Genomic DNA, 17,923 nt, shown 5'->3' with positions numbered 1-17,923 from the left:
TACACTTTTAAGATGGATCATAAACAAATGTGCTGATGTTGAAAGTAGAGAGAGGATCATTTAAACTGAGGTGTCTCTTGTTCACTGAAGGCTGATGAAGTTTTCTGCTTGCAAAATAAGCTGTTGTTGTCCCTTTATTAAAGGGGCAAGAATAGGGCCTTCTCTAGGGACAAGAATAGAGTGGAGGTTAGAGTCTCTGATTTGAGTTTGCAGGTATTTTTAAAATTCTGTCCTGTTTCAGTCATGGTCTAAATATGGGAGCTGTAGCATGAGGCTTTTGAGCTTTTGTATGGACTATGATAGTCATTGTCCCCTATTGCCCTTAAATCTCTGAAACAGAAGTGTACAATGAGTCATGTTCAATTGAATATAGTGGATTTTGTGTCCTGTTATATTTTAAAAGCAGTTGCTCTGTCATTGTTGAGGGTTATGGTGACATGGAAGCTGGACAGGCATAGCTGAGTTCTACAAAGAAAAGCGTTGGTTATTTAACTTAAAATATTCTATTATTTCATTCAAAGTTTGAACAGTGGGAATAAAAGATCTCATGCATTACTGCAGAAAAATATTAATACATGCTTAGAGTATCATGATGGATGGTTTGTTAATGAAACTGGTGAGACTTTTGTGCTGTAATAAAAATGTCTAAATTCAATATATTCTTTTTAGAACTTTTGCCAAAATAATCTTCTCTTTTTCTGCTATCATAGTAAATTGCTTAAATAGAAGACACATGTATATTAGCATTCCAGCTTGAGCTAGGGACTAGCATTGTGGCAGTATTTTTGTGAAGATAAAGTAATCTTATTGAAATTTGCTGTACAAATATTCTTCATTGAAATCAAAAGCTCTAAGTTCTGATATCCTTAGCCAGGCTGACATCAGCAAAGAATTTGATTAATCTTTTTTCTTGTTTTGCTAGAATAACCCCTACCCCCCTAGGAGAGGGGAAAAGCACAGTCACAGTTGGTCTCGTTCAGGCGCTTACTGCACACCTTAACATTAATTCCTTTGCTTGTCTGAGACAACCTTCTCAAGGACCTACTTTTGGAGTGAAAGGTACATGATATTTGCAGAACCTATGACCTCTTTCAGATTAAAAGGAAATACTGCTTTTCTGCATTTTTAAATTTATTTCTTCTTTTTTTACTTTCTTAATTGCTTCACTCAGTGGATTGTCCCAGTAGTGGCATATTAGATTTTTTAATACATATGTAACTAATAGGTTAAGGTTTCTTGCACATGACTTCCTGTGCAAGGTTCATACCCATGTTCCTGCACTTAACATGTACTGATAATGCAGATAAACCCTAAACATAAGGAAAGGCAGAGGGATGTAATTAGCCATGAGGAATTTTATGTGAGTACACACCTTTCCAGCCACCCCTCTACTTGGAGACTCTTTAAATACATTTCTAAATATTACTGTCTAATTACTCCTTGAGAAAGAGTCCATATTGGATATTCATAAGCAATACAAGGAATTTAGCAGTTGTGGTTCAGTTGTGTCAGCAGCACACATTTGGCTAGGTCTGAACCTCTTCTCTCTGTTCTCCTGAGCTGTCGCCTCTAATCGTGGGCTGCTGCCTTTTTGCCTAGAAACCCTGTAAGAGCCTGAGGGCCAGGTAAGACCCAGCCAGATTTCAAGCCCATCTTCAATGCTGATGATAGGAAGTAATGCAATCTCTTTTTTGCCATTTCTCAGCTGAATTGGTGCCTAACTGGGCAAGCACCCCCAGCTGCTCTGCTTTGCTTTGCTGAAGTTTAAGTTAACAAGTTTGGTTTCAGCTGGAAGGCTCCTGGTGCTTGGTGCTTCTCAGCTAAGACTGGTGCATGTGAGTGCTTTAATCCCTCCACTCAACTTGTGTGTAGGCAACAGCAAATTTCTTTGTCTGTACCACGTACATAGGAAGGAGTGCTCAGGCAAGGGTGTGAAGGTTTCATTCGGAAGCAGTGCTTGCTTGTGACTGCTTTGTCTTTCCACCCAGCAGCTGCATGTGCATGACTGTGTCCTAAATCTGGGCAGGAGCAGATTTACGTAGCCAGAGCCTGCACCAATCATCATGTGTAGATTTTAATTTCAGAGCAAGAATTCCCTTTTTGCTATCTGCTGGGGGAAAAAAAAAAAAAAAGCCAGCAAGATTAAGGAAATCATGTTTATTTGGGTACATCACTGATCTTCTAATAGAAATCAAAAAGCCAAAAATGTGTCATCATTGCTGTGTGTTTCACTTAGTGTGTTTAAAGATGGTTGGTTTTTTCCAAAATTGATGTGACTGTGTGCTTCCCTGTGCAGGTGGAGCAGCTGGAGGTGGATATGCTCAAGTGATCCCCATGGAGGAGGTGAGACAGCCTCAGCTTGCAGTCTGTGAGATGGCTTAATGGGCATGGTGGTATTCATGGCTGAAGATTGATTTGATGATCTTGGAGGTTTTTTCCCACCCTAATGATTCTGTGACATTCATAGTGCTGGTTTGGAAATGTGTGGCTGTTTCACCCCTGAGAGAGTCTAATTTAGAGCTCAGTGAAACCTCTCTATGGCTAGAACTGGTGAGAAACCACCTTGATGGGGCACAGCTGGTCCAAGCAGAGTCCTAATGTGAGCCCTGAAGTGCCATTAAAACTGACCTTCCAACTCCTTCTGTCAGACACATAAAAATACAGTACCTGTGTAACACAAGTCTTAATTTGGGACGCTCATTTCAGAGTTTTCACAAAACATTGTTTGTCAAATTTTGTATCAGCAAAGTTCATGCCTGTGAGATATGGGGCTGTTCTCCTGCAGCTAACAGAAAGCTGGGCTATGGCCCCAAAGCCAGGATGCAGGCTGTGCTCTGGGGCACATTTAGCAGTAATGCACACCTCTGCTCCAGGCCAGTTAGTGGTTAGTAATGCTAAACTGATTCCATATTCATGATGTGGAACTGTAACTCTTGGCTTCTTATTCTTGAGTCATTAGCAAAGAATGAAGGTGTTCTTGGCTTTGTTTGGCTACACTTAGAGTAGTTTACCATGTACTCAGATAAAAACAAGTCCTTCATATGGCCCAGTGTACTTTCACCTGTAATTCTTTAGCCTGCCCTGACAGCTGACTAATCAGAGCTGCAGTCTCAAGGAGATAGCCATGATTTGTGCTGCTAATTGTCTAGTGAATTGAATTATATATTTTCTTATAAAAAGATCCTGTTGTTTCCCCCTTCTAGTTCAATCTTCATTTGACTGGAGATATTCATGCTATAACTGCTGCAAATAATTTGCTGGCTGCTGCTATTGATGCTAGGATCTTGCATGAGAATACTCAATCTGATAAGGTGAGAATTATTTTCTCCTATCCAGATGACATTTTTTATTTTTTGTTTTTCAATAAACTGCATTTCAGAGAAAAACATGTTGTTTATCACTTTATATTTTCACTATGTGAACAGTAAGTGTTGCTGAAGCCATTTTATCTTCTGCTGGGAAATTTTCCATATACAATATATTTTTCTGGCAAATAGCTATCATAAGGTAGTCTTTAAGATAAGGATCCCGTGCCCAGAACTTTGACAACTATTTCTGACTGTACTAAATACTGTAATAAAGCATATTTTCCCTACCTCTAGTCCTATTCTTTTCAGTAATTTGAAGACTCATTTTAAAGTTACAAATTGTTATTGCTGATGTGTGGTTGAGTATGATATACCTTAAGAAGAAGGAGTTATGGGGAAAATAAACTAGATCCTTGTCCCTCTGCTAAATATATTGTTACCTTAAACAAATCTTAACTTGGGGCTTTAAAGGGAAGGGAGAAGGTCAAAGAAGGAGCCTCTTTTTGTTGTCTGCAGCATTAAAACTGAGCAAGGTTGTACCCTTTGCTTAGTACATCTGTACACAATGTACATTTAGGTCAATGTACTTTTAGGCCAGTTTGGAAATTATAATTGTAGTTTAAATACTTTCTTGAATCTTGGTTAAAGTTTTAAAAGGTTCCCAGTTTCAAAATTAATATATAATTTTTTTGCTGAAACAGAGAAAACCAATGATTTCTGGTATTGGATTTTAGACTTAAATCATAGACATGGCTCAGAAGCCTGCTGCCTTCTCAGAATTGTTTTTCAAGTCTCTAATCAGAAGTCCACAACTTATGTGGTTAGGAAGTTCTTACTGAAATTAGGTGGAATAAATTAAAAAAGCATTAGCTTTTTATAACTTTTCCCTTCAACTTCTTGTGTGGTTTTTCTAGTCTTTGTATAACAGGCTGGTTCCAGTGGTTAATGGCATGAGAGGATTTTCTGCTATTCAGCTTGCCCGCCTGAGAGTAAGTTGTGCATTCCGTCTCCCCTCTATTATGGTGCCTCTTCATGAAATGTATTCTCTTACACAACTTGTTTAAAATTACTTGATGTATGGGACTGAGTTTGTATAAACTCTCATAAATATATCAAGTCTAGACTCTTTTCTGAAAGCATCATCCTTGGAGTAATAGGATCTGGGTCTGATATTATTTTTATAACTAACATTTTTGCTATTCTTTTCTCCTGAAATAAACCAGTAATGTTTTTAAATGCTGTGTCTTTTCTGATGAAATATTAAAGTCAGAGTTTTTTAAATACTTTTCCAATTATGGTATAGGCACATTTGAAAGCTCACATTCTTTGGTTTTGCAATATTTTCTGATTTTGAAAGTCTAATATAGCATATACTTCTGGGGTTTTATTGATGTCAGTTTGACAGCGTTTTTCCTTCAAGGATACATTTGTATGCTCAGTGTATTTTTGCATCCCATCTTGCTTCCTGAATGCTTCCAGAAGAGCTTCCTGTGCAATTCATGTGTGTTCAACATGTCTGGATTTGAGAGTGCCATTCTGATAAAAACCTAGAGAGGAACACAGCCCACCAGTGTAGGAGAAAGAGAATATGAACCTCTCAGATATGACCCCTAAGGACAGCTCCAGTTCTTCTGTGGCCAGTTCCATGTCTGTTGTTGGCTTCTGAGCTCTGACTGACCATGTTTCAGTCATGGGATGGCAATGGGCAGCTGCCACGTGCACACTTGGAATTTGGGGGTGGAAAGAAGGATAGAGGTAGTGACAGCTTCTGTTTTGGTGGGGGGTAAAAGAGTCCTCATAACATTTTCAGCTTTTGTACTGCTCAGTTGAACGTCAGTCAACTAAAATGAGGCTGATACCTGCTTGACTCTAGGGCAGAGTCAGGCTCAGAGATTGTTCCATCGGAATTTTGGGATATTTTAAGTTTGTTCTTGTTTACGCTGTTACAGAAAACAGGTCAGGGAAAGAGGAGGAGTGTTTGCTTTATTCATGAAATACCAACTATCTCTACATTTGAAATGGATTTTTCTCTTCACATGAGCTGCAACTGAGTAAATAAACATTTGGCTTTATAACACTGAAATATATGAATCATAATTTCCAATATAATTGAATTATTTTGCTGTGAATTATTCTCAGTGTAATGATTCCTTATATCTAACAAGATGTCAGTTGTAAAGAAATCACTGTGGGATCAGGTTGCATTTTTCTTAAAACAGGATTACTAAGATTGAAACACCTCACTTACATATGTGGGGTTGATAAGCCAGAGCTACACCATTTGAAACAAATAAGCCATTTCATTGCATTTCTTGAACTTTTTGTGTGTAGAGGCTGGGAATAAACAAGACTGATCCTGAGACTTTAACAGAAGAGGAGATCAGCAAATTTGTGCGCCTTGGTATTGACCCATCCACCATAACATGGCAAAGAGGTATGTAGTCAGAAAGCCTCACTTTATCTTGGATTTCATCATAACTTATCTCCTAATTTGCTTAATTTCACCTGAATCAGAGCTGACAGCAAGAGTAACCAATTTGCAAGTGGGAAGTGTGGGTTCATAAAAAATGCAGGTGCAGCATGTTGCTTTAAACTTGGTCAAGTATCTGCAATAACTCAAGAGACTTTGCTAGAATTCTGAAATATAGGTTTCTTTGACAGTTTAAAGACATTCCCAGTCACTCTCACATTAGGTAATACCTCTCCAGACATGTGAAAGTATCTTTTCTGTGCATTTTTCAAATCTTAGCCATTCTTTTCTTAACTGTGTCTGTTATGGTTCTAGATTATTTGAATTTATCCTTCTTGATTTTGGTCCCTCATCCTCCCAAGCTCAGACGCCTGGGTAGCTCAAGAGACTTAATAGGCTTAAGGGATTATGTGTTTTTCTGATTTTTGAAGTCTCTTGAGTTGTTTGCTTCATTTGGAAAAAGAGATGAAAGATGTGGTGCTGTTGCTAAGCAAACTGATATCCACTCTGATACCTTTAGACAACTCCCCTCTGCTTTTTCCAGTTGTAGTGCTGGGTCAAATTTCAGTGTTTACCTCAATTTTTATACCTATCTTTTTCTTCTTTAGGGAAATAAACTCTGCATAAAGTTTTGAGATAAATACCACTGGATTTTATTTTCTTTCTTAGTTCTCAAACAATGAAGTTATCACTGTTAAATAGAATGTATTGTGGTGCTTAGAAAAAAGGGTGAATCTATTGAGAAGGGAGAGGTCTTGGCCATGCTTTGGTGTGCCCTTTGTGTGCATGTCATCCCAGGCTTGGGATATTTTTCTCAAGACAGGTTCTGGGGATGTGGCGTAAGATGTTTTTTATTAGTCACACAGTGTGTCTGGAAGAGACCTGTATTAGGATAAAGAAGTAATATAAATGTTTAGTGTAATATGACTCCTCTTTTTTATCAGCATGGGTTTGGGAGAAGGCAACATTGCTCAACAGCTGTTAACCTCAAGGGAGTTATTTAATTAATCTCAAACGATGTTAGTGAAATTTCTATTCCACACAGCTCTATATGATGTACATACCTTAAACATTTTAGAAAAAAACCCCTGGATTTAGGAATGGTTTAGATAACTTGGAGAATGTTTTATTTAGGACTGTTTCTGCAGTCCATATGTCTATGAAGCTTGTTACATACCAGGAAATTTGTAAGGAAAAAGAGCTAAGCTATCACATCTTCTGAAAATTAATTTTAGTCAGGACCTGTTTCCATAGAAGTATCACAAACTTTCAGTTCATGGTCAGCTTACACTAACTTGAAAACATACAATATACTGAAAAGTGGGAAAGCTTCCCCCTTCTTTGTCTTTCCCTGATAGTCAGATTCTGTTTACATCTCTAGAGGATAAGGAAGTGGATACATTAAACCTAACACTTATTTGAACCTAAACCTTAGTGAAAGCTTTACTTTGGGTACAGAGGAGGGAAGATTTGGAGAAGGAAAATTCGTTTTTATGGCAAAACCAGTTATTTCTTATTTTATTACTACTTAGTGCAGCTATTGGAAACTTGTTGGAGAGTGAGTGACCACAGTGAGAATTGGTCACAGTGACCACAGTAAGTTTATCTCAGTGACCAGGAGTTGCAGGAGCAGTTACAATTTCATGGTAAGGGTGTTTAGGTTACATGATTTCATGAGGAAGGTGCAGATAAAAAATCAGCTCACTGGCTGTCCAGGCTGGTGGGAAGGTAAGTTCCTGCCCTTAGGAGTGCCTGTGTAGACAGGGAAGACATTTAGGTCTGCTTAGGTGTGACACTGAGCTTCCAAGGAAGAGAAGGGAGAAGTCTGTGCAGGAGAAATCAGCTTGCCATATGGCTTCATTGTGCCATATGGTACCACAGCTTGGTGCAAGGCTACAGCTTCCATCTACCAGGCTCTGTTCTGCAATTCCTGCCAGCAGTGTAGTGTTTTAGAGTATGGCTGTGAATATATAGAAAGCAAAATGAGTTGGCCAAATCTGTGTTGCATCATCCCTTAAATGGGATTCCTGAAGAAATTAGGGGCCTAAAGACTGAGCAGAGGGAAAAAGATATGTGTGGTATTTACAACAGCCCCAAGGGAAATGCCCAGGAAGGGGGAAAGTGACATAAATCTTGGTTTTCTCCCAGCTCACTCACAGCCCTGAACTGGGGTTTAATTAACGTTCAAAGTCCCTCTTGTTCTTGGGTAATTATGTCATCTTTTTCTGTGAAGAGAGAACTTTTTTTAATTTCCAAAAGCAGCGGGAAAAGTGGAAGGAGCTCACCTTGAGTGCTGACAGCTTCTCTGGAGTCTCCACTTATAAATGAACAGGACTCAAATCTACCAGAAGATTGAGTTCATTGCCAGCTAGTACCTTGCACCCCTTGTTTTAGGTTTGGTGCAAACATAAGCATGTCTAGGACTACAGAGCCTAAGAAAAAGACAGTATATTTTTCATTCTGTAGGAAATGACATGTCCTCTTGTCATATCACTACATGCCCTTGTAAAAAGTCCCTCTTTGGACCCTTTAGGTACTGGGAGATGCTATAATGTCTCCCAAGAGCCTTCTTTTCCCTAGGCTGAACAGCCCCAACTCTCTCAGCCTGTCTTCATAACAGGTGCTCCAGCCCTCTGATCATCCTCATGCTGTGCAGCTGAGTATGGAGTTAGTTAGTTACTGTGATGTGTGTGGAAGATACTTGTCTGGAAGAACCAATCTGACAGCATAATCATCCTTCAAAATAGGAACTGACCAAATCTGACCAACATCATGCAGTCCTAAAGTCAGTTCTTAACAAATCAGCAATGAAGCAGGCGATTTGAAGTAGATCTGGTGCTTTGTATCTACTAAGACTGATTTTTCTCATGTAGGTAAAATGCTAAATAGTATGTTAGAATACTAAGAATCTGTTAGCTTCAAATGCTGTTCAAATAAACTGTATTTGAGTTGTTTCAACCTGTCATGAAATGGTATCAACTAGAAGGGAGCAACCAAGTCAGTGCCAGTGCTGATGTGCAGAAGTGTGGCCATCTGGTTACGCTGTTGGAGCAGTTGAATCTCATATGTGTTGAATCTCAAAGAATACAGGTATGTCTGGAAAAACCCTTGTTCCTGAGGCCTTGTTAACATGTTTTGCTTTTGCCATTCCCTTATTTCAGTGGTGGATACAAATGACAGATTCCTGCGCAGAATAACAGTTGGGCAGGCAAACACGGAGAAGGGATTTGTCCGTCAGGTATGTAAAGGCATTAATAAATCACATTCTGGACAGACTTTGCATTAGAGGCTGAGGGTTTCTGTAGTTCTTTCAGCATACTTTGAGTTGCAATAATGATGTCTGTTGCTGTTGTATAGTCATCTTGCAGTGAAACTGATCGTGTTAATGAGTAAGTGAATCTGAATTTTCAGAAGCAGAAATCAATGCATATTCTACAATGTGTCGAAAGCACTTTAAAAACTGCATGTGTCGGGGGTTTAACATTGTCCTATGACAAGATGCCTTTATGCCCTCATAAAGTTAATTTGTATGACTTTTAATTTCTTTTTTAAATCTCTGTAACAATTTATGTAGGACATACATAATTCAAATTACATTTATATTTCATTTTAAAAATTATTTTAAAATAAGCTTTTTATTCAGAGTTCTCATTTGTCTGTCATGCATCTTGGCTTTGGAAGCTGAGCTGTAAGAACTTTGAGCATGTGCTTGCTTTTGCTGTGTGGGCTTGAAGGGATAGTTCAGCAAATGAGTATGTGCATACTTTTCAGTGGTGTAAAAAGCTAACCTGCATTACTAGGTTGAGTAATGGGGATTATGGAAGTTTGTTAAAGAACTTACTGATAAATTGAAATCAGACTTTTCCAACACCACCTGAACAAGTGTTCCTGGTGTAATGTAGGTAAATGAATTTCTGGAACAGCCCAGCATGGAACAGCAGCCTCAGGAGGAGTAAATTCATTGTGCTGATGTGGTGTGGCTCTTAATTTGATGAAGATCCTGTAATTTAACATTCTGGATCATGAAATTCATGAGGTTCTGACTATTTTGATGTGAACAGCTCTTGTGGTAGAGATAAGGCTTTCACATTTTTGGAAGTTCTAGCCTTAATTTTTCTTTACAATTTCTTCAACATTTTCTTTTACGTATGCCTAAATAAAGAGACCAAAACATAGTGCTGTGTTTTTTGCAGCAGGTAAAGCAAAGCCAAATTGGAGAGAAGAACTTCAAAGAGAAATCATAAAATCCTTGAGCAGTTTGGGTTGGAAGGGATCTGAAAGATCATCCAGTTCCAGCAATTCTGCCCTAAACAGGGACGCCTTCCACTAGAAACTCTCACTTACTTTGGGTTTGAATGCACAAATAGATTTTTTTTCTGTCTGCAGCTCACAGGAAATTCAATATTAGCTAATAGTCATTTCTGATAAAGGGCTGGGACTACAAAACATTATGTTTGGTGTGAGTTCCTTTAACACTTGAGACCTTTTCATACTTTTAGATTTGTTTCAGTGACTCAATATGATTATTAGTCTTAAGCTGGGTTCTGCCAGCCTTATTGTGTTTTACCACTGTAATTGTACTACTGAGTTAAATGTGACTTATTTTATTATAGAGTAGTACTCGACAATATTGCTGTCAAACATTGCTTCTGTACTTTTTCAGGTAAAATTAATGCTTTCAGTTTTGAGATGTTGGACTGATGCATATCCACTCTCATTTTAATATGGACTTAGTGACTCAAGAAATAGAGTTAGCAGTTAGGAAAACTCATTTCAGAGCCTACCTAGAGATCCAGAGAAAACAGGGCTTCATGGTTAACAGATGCATTTTATAAATATTTGGAGTGATGTTCTAGCACTCTTAAAATCAATGACACCTGTGTAAAATGGCAGAGCACAGCAGGCACAAAAGTCTGCATTTTAATGAACAGGGATGCTGTGGTTTCTGAAGAGTATTACATGACTGATGCCCTTGATCCTGCAATTGAATCCATGTGGGTGGATCCTTTCATCAATAAAAAACTGACTTTGCAGCTAAGACTTCTGTCAGCACTTCATAGGTGTATAAAGGTTATTCAGAGTTAAAATAGCACCTGCTACTACAGTCTTTTGTGCCTGTTTCTTCAATTAAATTTTATGTCACTCTTTGAGCATCTACCTGGAATGTTTTTCCTGTCCTTTTGGTTTTATAAAGAAACAATAATAAATACTTTTTTGGGGTCCTCCAATAAACTTTCTGGTAGATCAGAAGTATTTCACCATATGGGTTGGACATAGATTTCTCAGGCTTATTTCTTGTCTTACATATGCTGCAATGACTTACTGAGGACATTCTCAAATTCAGAAAAGATAGTGGAATCCATGTCATCACAGTTCTAACAAAGTTCATTGCATTTAGAACTGCTTCCAAAGAATGCAGAAAATCTGTTTTGTGATTTCACCATTTCACTTGAATCACTATGCTCAAAATCTCAGTTACAGAACTATTTTTCTTTTCCGTGGTATGTAGGACTCTCTCCCTATGTCCACAGCAGGAGAGTGCTCAGGTGTCTTCAGATGTTTTGACTAAACAAGTGGGTACATAGAGGTCAGTCTGAATAGGGCTGCTCTGGGCTGTAGCTGTCAAAAACTAAAAGCAGGAACATGGATTTAAAAAGGGCAGAAGCTCTTAAAGTACTAGGCAAATGCACAAGAGTGGTAGGGGGTATGTTCTATGTAGATGCTACTTAAAAACAGACAAAGCTCTCAATTTGAACAGATTCCTTTGGTATTAGTATGGGATACATCTGCCAGAGGTCTGATAGAAGCAGTCCAGGGCTTTTTTCTTACATAGATAGCAGTAGGATGTCAGTTACTAAACTTTATGTAGTCCTTAATTGCTGGAGATGGAGAGATTACCAAAGAAATTGCAGATCTTGATCACTGCCAACACTACATTCCTATCACATAATGCATTAGTGGCTTTTCTGTTCTTCTCTGTTTATGTTCTGACAGCATGTGGCCTGAGCTTTACTAATAGTGCATAAGTACAAGTACTACTAATCTATACTCTTCAAGAAAAGTAAAAACTATTGCTTATGTTGTGCTGAAATGCTGCACAGTATGGGTGTGTTTCTACAAGAGCAATAGAACTGATGCCACATATAATTCTTTGTGCTTTTTGGCTTACATATTTGTTCATTTAATTAAAAAAAAAGCAGAGATATATTTTATGTTTTCATAGGTCAAGCACAAGACTTAACAGCATAGACTCTAAATTTTGAGCTTAAGTAGAAAAAGAATGATCAAATGTAACAAGAATGTTTTTGAAAGCAGAATAAAAACCTGTTGGAGATCATTACAGAAAAAAATAATTAAAAAATCCTCCACAATGCAGTGTTCCTTTGCTCAGGCCAGTAAAGCTCAAAAGACATCTGATGATTTCCTGTTTCTGCCACAAAAAGAAAATTCTTGATCCTTCAGGGAGCTTCTCTAAGGATAATGTGAGCCAAGGGGCTAAACAGTCTGCAACACTGGTCCTCAAATAAATGTAGTGTATGAGAATATTAACCAGGGAATATAAAGTGTTTGAAGTTCACAGAATCATGCAACATCTTGAGTTAAAAGGGATACATCAAAGTCAGACTTGGCCCTGTGCAGGACCATCCCCAAGAGTCACACCTTATGCCTGAGAGCATTGTCCAAATTCTTCTTGAAGTCTGTCAGGCTTGAGTCTGTGATCACTTCCCTGGGACTCTCTGCACAACCACCCTCTGGGTGAAGAACCTTTTTCTAATATCCAGTCTAAACTTCCCCTGGCACAACTTCAGGCCATTTTCTTGGGTCCTGTCAGGAGAGAAGAGATCAGTGCCTGCCCCTCCTCTTCCTCTCATGAGGAAACTGTGACTGCGATGAGGTCTCCCCTTGGTCTCCTCTTCTCCAGGCTGAACAGGCTAAGTGACCTCAGCTGCTCCTCATATGGTATCCCCTCAGGGTCTCTCACCATTTTTCTAGCCCTCCTTTGGATGCTTTCCCATGTTTTTATGTCTTTCTTGTATCAGGGCACCAGAACTGCCCCCAGCACTGGAGGTGAGGCTGCCCCAGCTCAGAGCAGAGCAGGACAATCCCCTCCCTTGCCTGGCTGGCCATGCTGTGCCCTGATGCCCCCAGGACAGGGCTGGCCCTCCTGGCAGCCAGGGCACTGCTGGCTCATGTTCAACTTGCCACTGACCAGGACCCCCAGGTGCCTTTTGCAGCTCTTCCTTCCCACAGCTCATTGCCCAGTCTGTATGTAAAGTTACTCTACGTTAAGTAATCTCAAAAGCTGTAAGTTACCATTTAGAACTTGTTTGAATGTCAGTGTGAAATTTATCTTTCCCGAGTTTATTCCTGATGATCCCCTGTGAGTATTTCAGCTGACTTTGATTTGGTTCATGATTCTCATTTCTACTTTACAGGCTCAGTTTGATATTGCTGTTGCAAGTGAGATTATGGCCATCCTGGCACTTACCACCAGCCTTCAAGATATGAAAGAAAGACTGGGGAGAATGGTGGTGGCTAATGACAAGAAAGGACAACCAGTAACAGCAGAGGATTTGGTATGTTCAGTGCTGTAGAGACCTGTGAATAACCTCAGACATGTTTGTTTTGCCTCTTGAAGCATTAAAAAGGCAGGTACATGCCAAAGATTTTGCTTTGAACAGCACAGTCAGATATCAAAGTAAGATCATCTTCTGGGCCAAAACCTGCTTGAGAATGAGAACAAGATGTAGAACTCATTTCTTCAACTCTGGTAACATCTGGCTCAGAAAGCCTCTGGTCTCCATAACCTACTTGGATCATTTTCTGCAATTCTTAAGGCAAACAATTCAGTGCTGGAGGGAGTCAAAGTGTGGGCTCTTATTTGAGAGAGCTGGTAATGTTTGCTACTGTGCTTTTAGAGTCTGCTCAGATGTTGCAGTGATAGTTACCACATGAATGCCTGTACCACTGAATCAGAATGGAAACAAGCTGTTCTTAATTCAAAGGTTGCTGGTAGTGCTTGGGACAGGTTTATCTGTCATTAGATTTTTTTTTTCTTCTTTACCTTCACTAGTTGCTGTTTCCTCATTCCCTATTTCAGCTTCTGAAAAAAAGCAGCATGTTTTTTCTTTAAATCACATTCTATCCCTTGTATCTGGGCCGTGAGTCATTGAACAGTGGTTGGAAGGTCACGTGAGGTTGTGTGTGGCAGGTTCTAGTGCAGCCAGAAGCTACCAGCTGATGTTTGTCATCAGCTGCATGCCAGGAACAGTCTGATGCCAGCCCATCTCTGATGGCTGCCTGTATCATGCAGGCTCTGTATGTTTTCTCCTGTTTCTCCCTGTTTTGTGAACATCTGCTCAAATTTACTGAGTAATGAATGAGTAAAGCAATGAGTATCCTGCCCTGTCAGCAAAGATAGCAAATCTGCAAGTCAGGAGCACCTTCACAGCCTTAGTGGATTCCAGTTTAATAAAGAAATGAAAACGTGATATCTAGAGTGCCTGGATTTAAGAATGAAATTAAGATAAGGTTAAAAATTTCAACTTCAGTCGTCATTAAAATTCAAAGTAAATAATCTATTCCCAATTATGCAGGAGACATGAAGAACTGGATTTAATATTCTAGCTGTTGAAGTTTTGCTTTTGCTTTTCAATTGTATAACTTTGTCTGGGCCAAGTGGGGAAGGAATGGGGAATAAGTTACATTATAAAGCATATGCAAATACTTTAAAATTATTTAGTGTTAGAATTAAAACTGCATTTGTAGTATGCGATTTTAATTTTGACACTTCTTTTGTATGAAGGTACTTTTATTTATTAGCACTGCAAAATATTTGACCTACTAACACTTAATGCTAATCAGCTTGATGAATGAAAGAAATGGCTTTTCCACTGGGGCAAAAGAATTTTAGAACTTTTCCACCGTGTCCCTAAAATGAAAGTAGTTCTCAGCAAAATGTCTATTACTAATTCAGTTTTCTTTGGCTTTTTTTAAAACAAACTTCCTATGCTTAGTGTCTCAATCATTTGATAGTTTTTCTTGTACTGAACATATGTTTCTAGTTGTTCTTTAAAGCAGTGTTTTGTATTATAAAAAAAAAACCAAAAAAACCTGCCCAGAAAGAAAAAGTCATCAGAGTCTGAAGGACATGTGTTATGAGCATCTGCAGCTATGCTGCTGCATTCTTTTCCTTCTGGAGGTTTTCCATACCATGCACAGGGAAGACTTGGGTGCATGTCATGATTGAGAAGTGCAGGAACTCCTACCTCTTTTGTTGTGCAGTGTGTTAAAAAGAGTATGAGAACTATGGGAATAAGAGGAATATGATTTCATGGTTAAGGATGTAAAGCATCTCTTTGGAGAGCTCTATTCCTCTGTTCTTAGCAAAACATTCATGAGGTGCTCTGTCCACACAAACTGATTATTGCAGTACATAAGGAGTTAGGCGTTCCTCAGTCTGGTTTAATACTAGGGAGCTTAACAACTGAAATTTATGGAAAGAGTGAAACTCCATCAAGAACTTTGAACCAGGAGAAATTATTTTCTGTTGTCTCAGGTTGAGCATCCAAAATTGGTGAATATTTTTGAGCTTGATTCTTGTGTGTGCAGGTTTCTCTTTTGAAAAACAGGAACAATTGTTTATTTCTGAAGACTTACTAATGTTGCTGAAGAAGTCAGATGCTGTGGTATTGGGATTAAAAAATGTCAAAAGAAATTAGCAGTGGGGTCTCTATGATTTCTGTACCAAATTAAATAATGCTTACTTTGTACAGGGGGAGAGATCTTATGAAAAACCATACTACACTGGTGAAAGTCTACTGTATAAAGTTGAATCCTCTGGAAACAACAGCAGGAGAAGTATAATCAAAAACCATAACAAGTCATAATTCATATGCATGAAGAAGATAAATTTCTGTTCTTTCTTGCTAGCATTTTCATGTAGCAAGAAACAATGAAATTGTTTCTTCTTCTTCTGTGGAAAGAAACCTTTGCTGGTTTCTTCCCACAGGTGGTCAGTCTTGTTTGAGTAGCTTGCAACTAAACCTACCATTTCTAGACTTTAAATGCAGTCTCTACTCTTCCCCTGCAGCTTGTGCTGCCTCTGTTGATATAATCCAAGGATTATTTCTTGGGAAAATTTTCACACACATCAAGAGGTTTGATGTGAAGCAATTTTGCTCCTGAATTTCCGTCCTCCTTTCAGGTCAGGGTCAGTGAAGAGATAAAGCTCTACAGTTCAGTAAGGGAAGATTTCAAGACAGCTGAACAAAGGGAGAGCACTGTACAAGATGCTAGAATGCTCTCAATCCAGGTTCAATAATTTTGACTTCTATTTTTGTAAAACAAAATCAAGTTCAAAAGCTTGAATCTATCATCGTCCATTGACATGGAACATTTTAGCCCAAAGAACTGCAATTGCATATAGTTCTAAGAAACTTAAAAGGCGCTTTTATAATGAGAAATACCACACAGCCTGAATAACGGGTCACTTCTACCTATCTTAAAAAAAAAAATCTGGGGTTCATGTTTATGTCCTACACAGATTGAATTTATGCAAGTTTAAATATTTGACAGTAGTCTTTAGTTTTTTGAAATCCATGTGAACCAAAACCTCTAAAGCTTTCTCTGTGATTTGTTTCCAGATGTACACACAAAATACTTCACAAAAATACAATTGCTCTTAATTTTGACTTTATATGCAATATATTTATCATAATACAATAGTAAAACCTAACATACACACTGGCAGATATAAACCATATGCGGAGACAGGCTAGGAATAATAGAAAAAAGATAAATTGAATATTTCATGAATTGAGAAGACTCTTTCCACAAGAGTAATGGATTAAATGTCTATCCTCTGTAATGGAATATGTTGAACTCTTTGCCAAAATGTGGTGCTCATTGTACAGTATTTTGAAGACTTAATTGCTTTTTGGCTTTTACAGCGAGGTAGAATTCTGATGGACACATACCATATTTTTATGTGAAGCTAAATCAGAATATATGCTCAAGATCAGTATTTCAGCAGATATGAAAAATATTAAATAAATATGTCACTGTTTTTTTTTAAACAAGACTTCGTCTCAGCTTACTTGCTGTGCCATACTGTTCGCTTTCAGTAGTTCTGGAACCAAAAGAAAAAAATAAATAGCTTCATATTTGCTTATGTAAATGATCTGTCAGCTAGTGAGATTTTGTTCTCTGGCTCGTCAGAAACATTGTGTACAGTGTTCACTTCAAACAAAAGGAGTTGCAGCTCTTCGCACATTATGGTTTAAGGTTTAGTTTGGTTATAGGACTGAAATTACAGAAAGTATTATTATTTTGTTAGAGACTATAGTTTCAATTGAAGGGAAGTTGCAAGTACTTCATTATTTTCCTTTTAAAGAAAAGGGTTTTTCTCTGCCCTTCAGTCTGTGTAGCTTTTATTCATTTCATAGTAGTTACTTTCAATCACTTTCCTTGTCATCTGGTGTTGGCTTTCATTTCCAGTCTTGATAGACTTCAGAGACTGCTCCACTGGAAGTTGCTTTGAAAGTATTTTGGATTTTCATCTAAGTTTGCCTTTCCTGTGTCGTGTATAATTTATTTTATGCTCTGTGATCTGTGCTGTCCTGGGGAGCATACCTGCCCTGATGGCTGCTGGATAGATGGAAGGAGCATTATTTTCAGGAATACCTGTGATCAATTCCAGGAAGGAACCCAGAAAAGTTGAACATCTGTATACAATTGATTCAGAGCCCTACTTCTTTCCTCTGACAGTGAGTTAGTGGAAATCTAATGATCTTTGGGCTCTCACAAGCTTAATTGGTGTGCAAGTGTCAAAGCCCCTAATTCTTTTATAAGAAGTTTACCTGTTCTGAATTGGAAATAGGAACTTGATTCCTTAAACAGCTTTGTGAATCAGATCCAGGATTTGGAGTGAGCTGTAGGAACTGTATATTAGATACTTGGAGGATTGAGTATACAGAGAAATGAAAACTTCATTCTCAGTTGTGTCAGGTATGAAAACCTAAAAAAAGTTTGTTTAGCTTTTAAGGAATGCTATTGACACCAAACCTGGTTAAGAACCATGGGAGGCACAAGATATGCCTATTGGACTATTTGCATCTTTTTTCTTTGCTTTCAGCTTCAGATA

General features: G+C 38.4%; 1 protein-coding gene across 1 annotated transcript in view; it reads left to right on the top strand.

The window, feature by feature from the left end:
• MTHFD1L (methylenetetrahydrofolate dehydrogenase (NADP+ dependent) 1 like) overlaps nucleotides 1-17,923 on the top strand; it is a 125,777-nt gene that overhangs the window by 11,705 nt on the left and 96,149 nt on the right. Inside the window, exons 4-10 of the mRNA XM_036380096.1 lie at nucleotides 923-1,059; nucleotides 2,297-2,343; nucleotides 3,204-3,311; nucleotides 4,223-4,297; nucleotides 5,640-5,742; nucleotides 8,940-9,016; nucleotides 13,215-13,355. Coding sequence (XP_036235989.1) covers nucleotides 923-1,059; nucleotides 2,297-2,343; nucleotides 3,204-3,311; nucleotides 4,223-4,297; nucleotides 5,640-5,742; nucleotides 8,940-9,016; nucleotides 13,215-13,355 — 688 coding nt within the window. The remainder of the gene's footprint in view (nucleotides 1-922; nucleotides 1,060-2,296; nucleotides 2,344-3,203; nucleotides 3,312-4,222; nucleotides 4,298-5,639; nucleotides 5,743-8,939; nucleotides 9,017-13,214; nucleotides 13,356-17,923) is intronic.

This window comes from Molothrus ater, chromosome 3, assembly GCF_012460135.2.
Source record: "Molothrus ater isolate BHLD 08-10-18 breed brown headed cowbird chromosome 3, BPBGC_Mater_1.1, whole genome shotgun sequence".
In the NCBI taxonomy this organism is placed as follows: domain Eukaryota; kingdom Metazoa; phylum Chordata; class Aves; order Passeriformes; family Icteridae; genus Molothrus; species Molothrus ater.
Note: the sequence above shows the minus strand (reverse complement) of the source record. Positions and strands in the feature narration are given on the sequence as shown.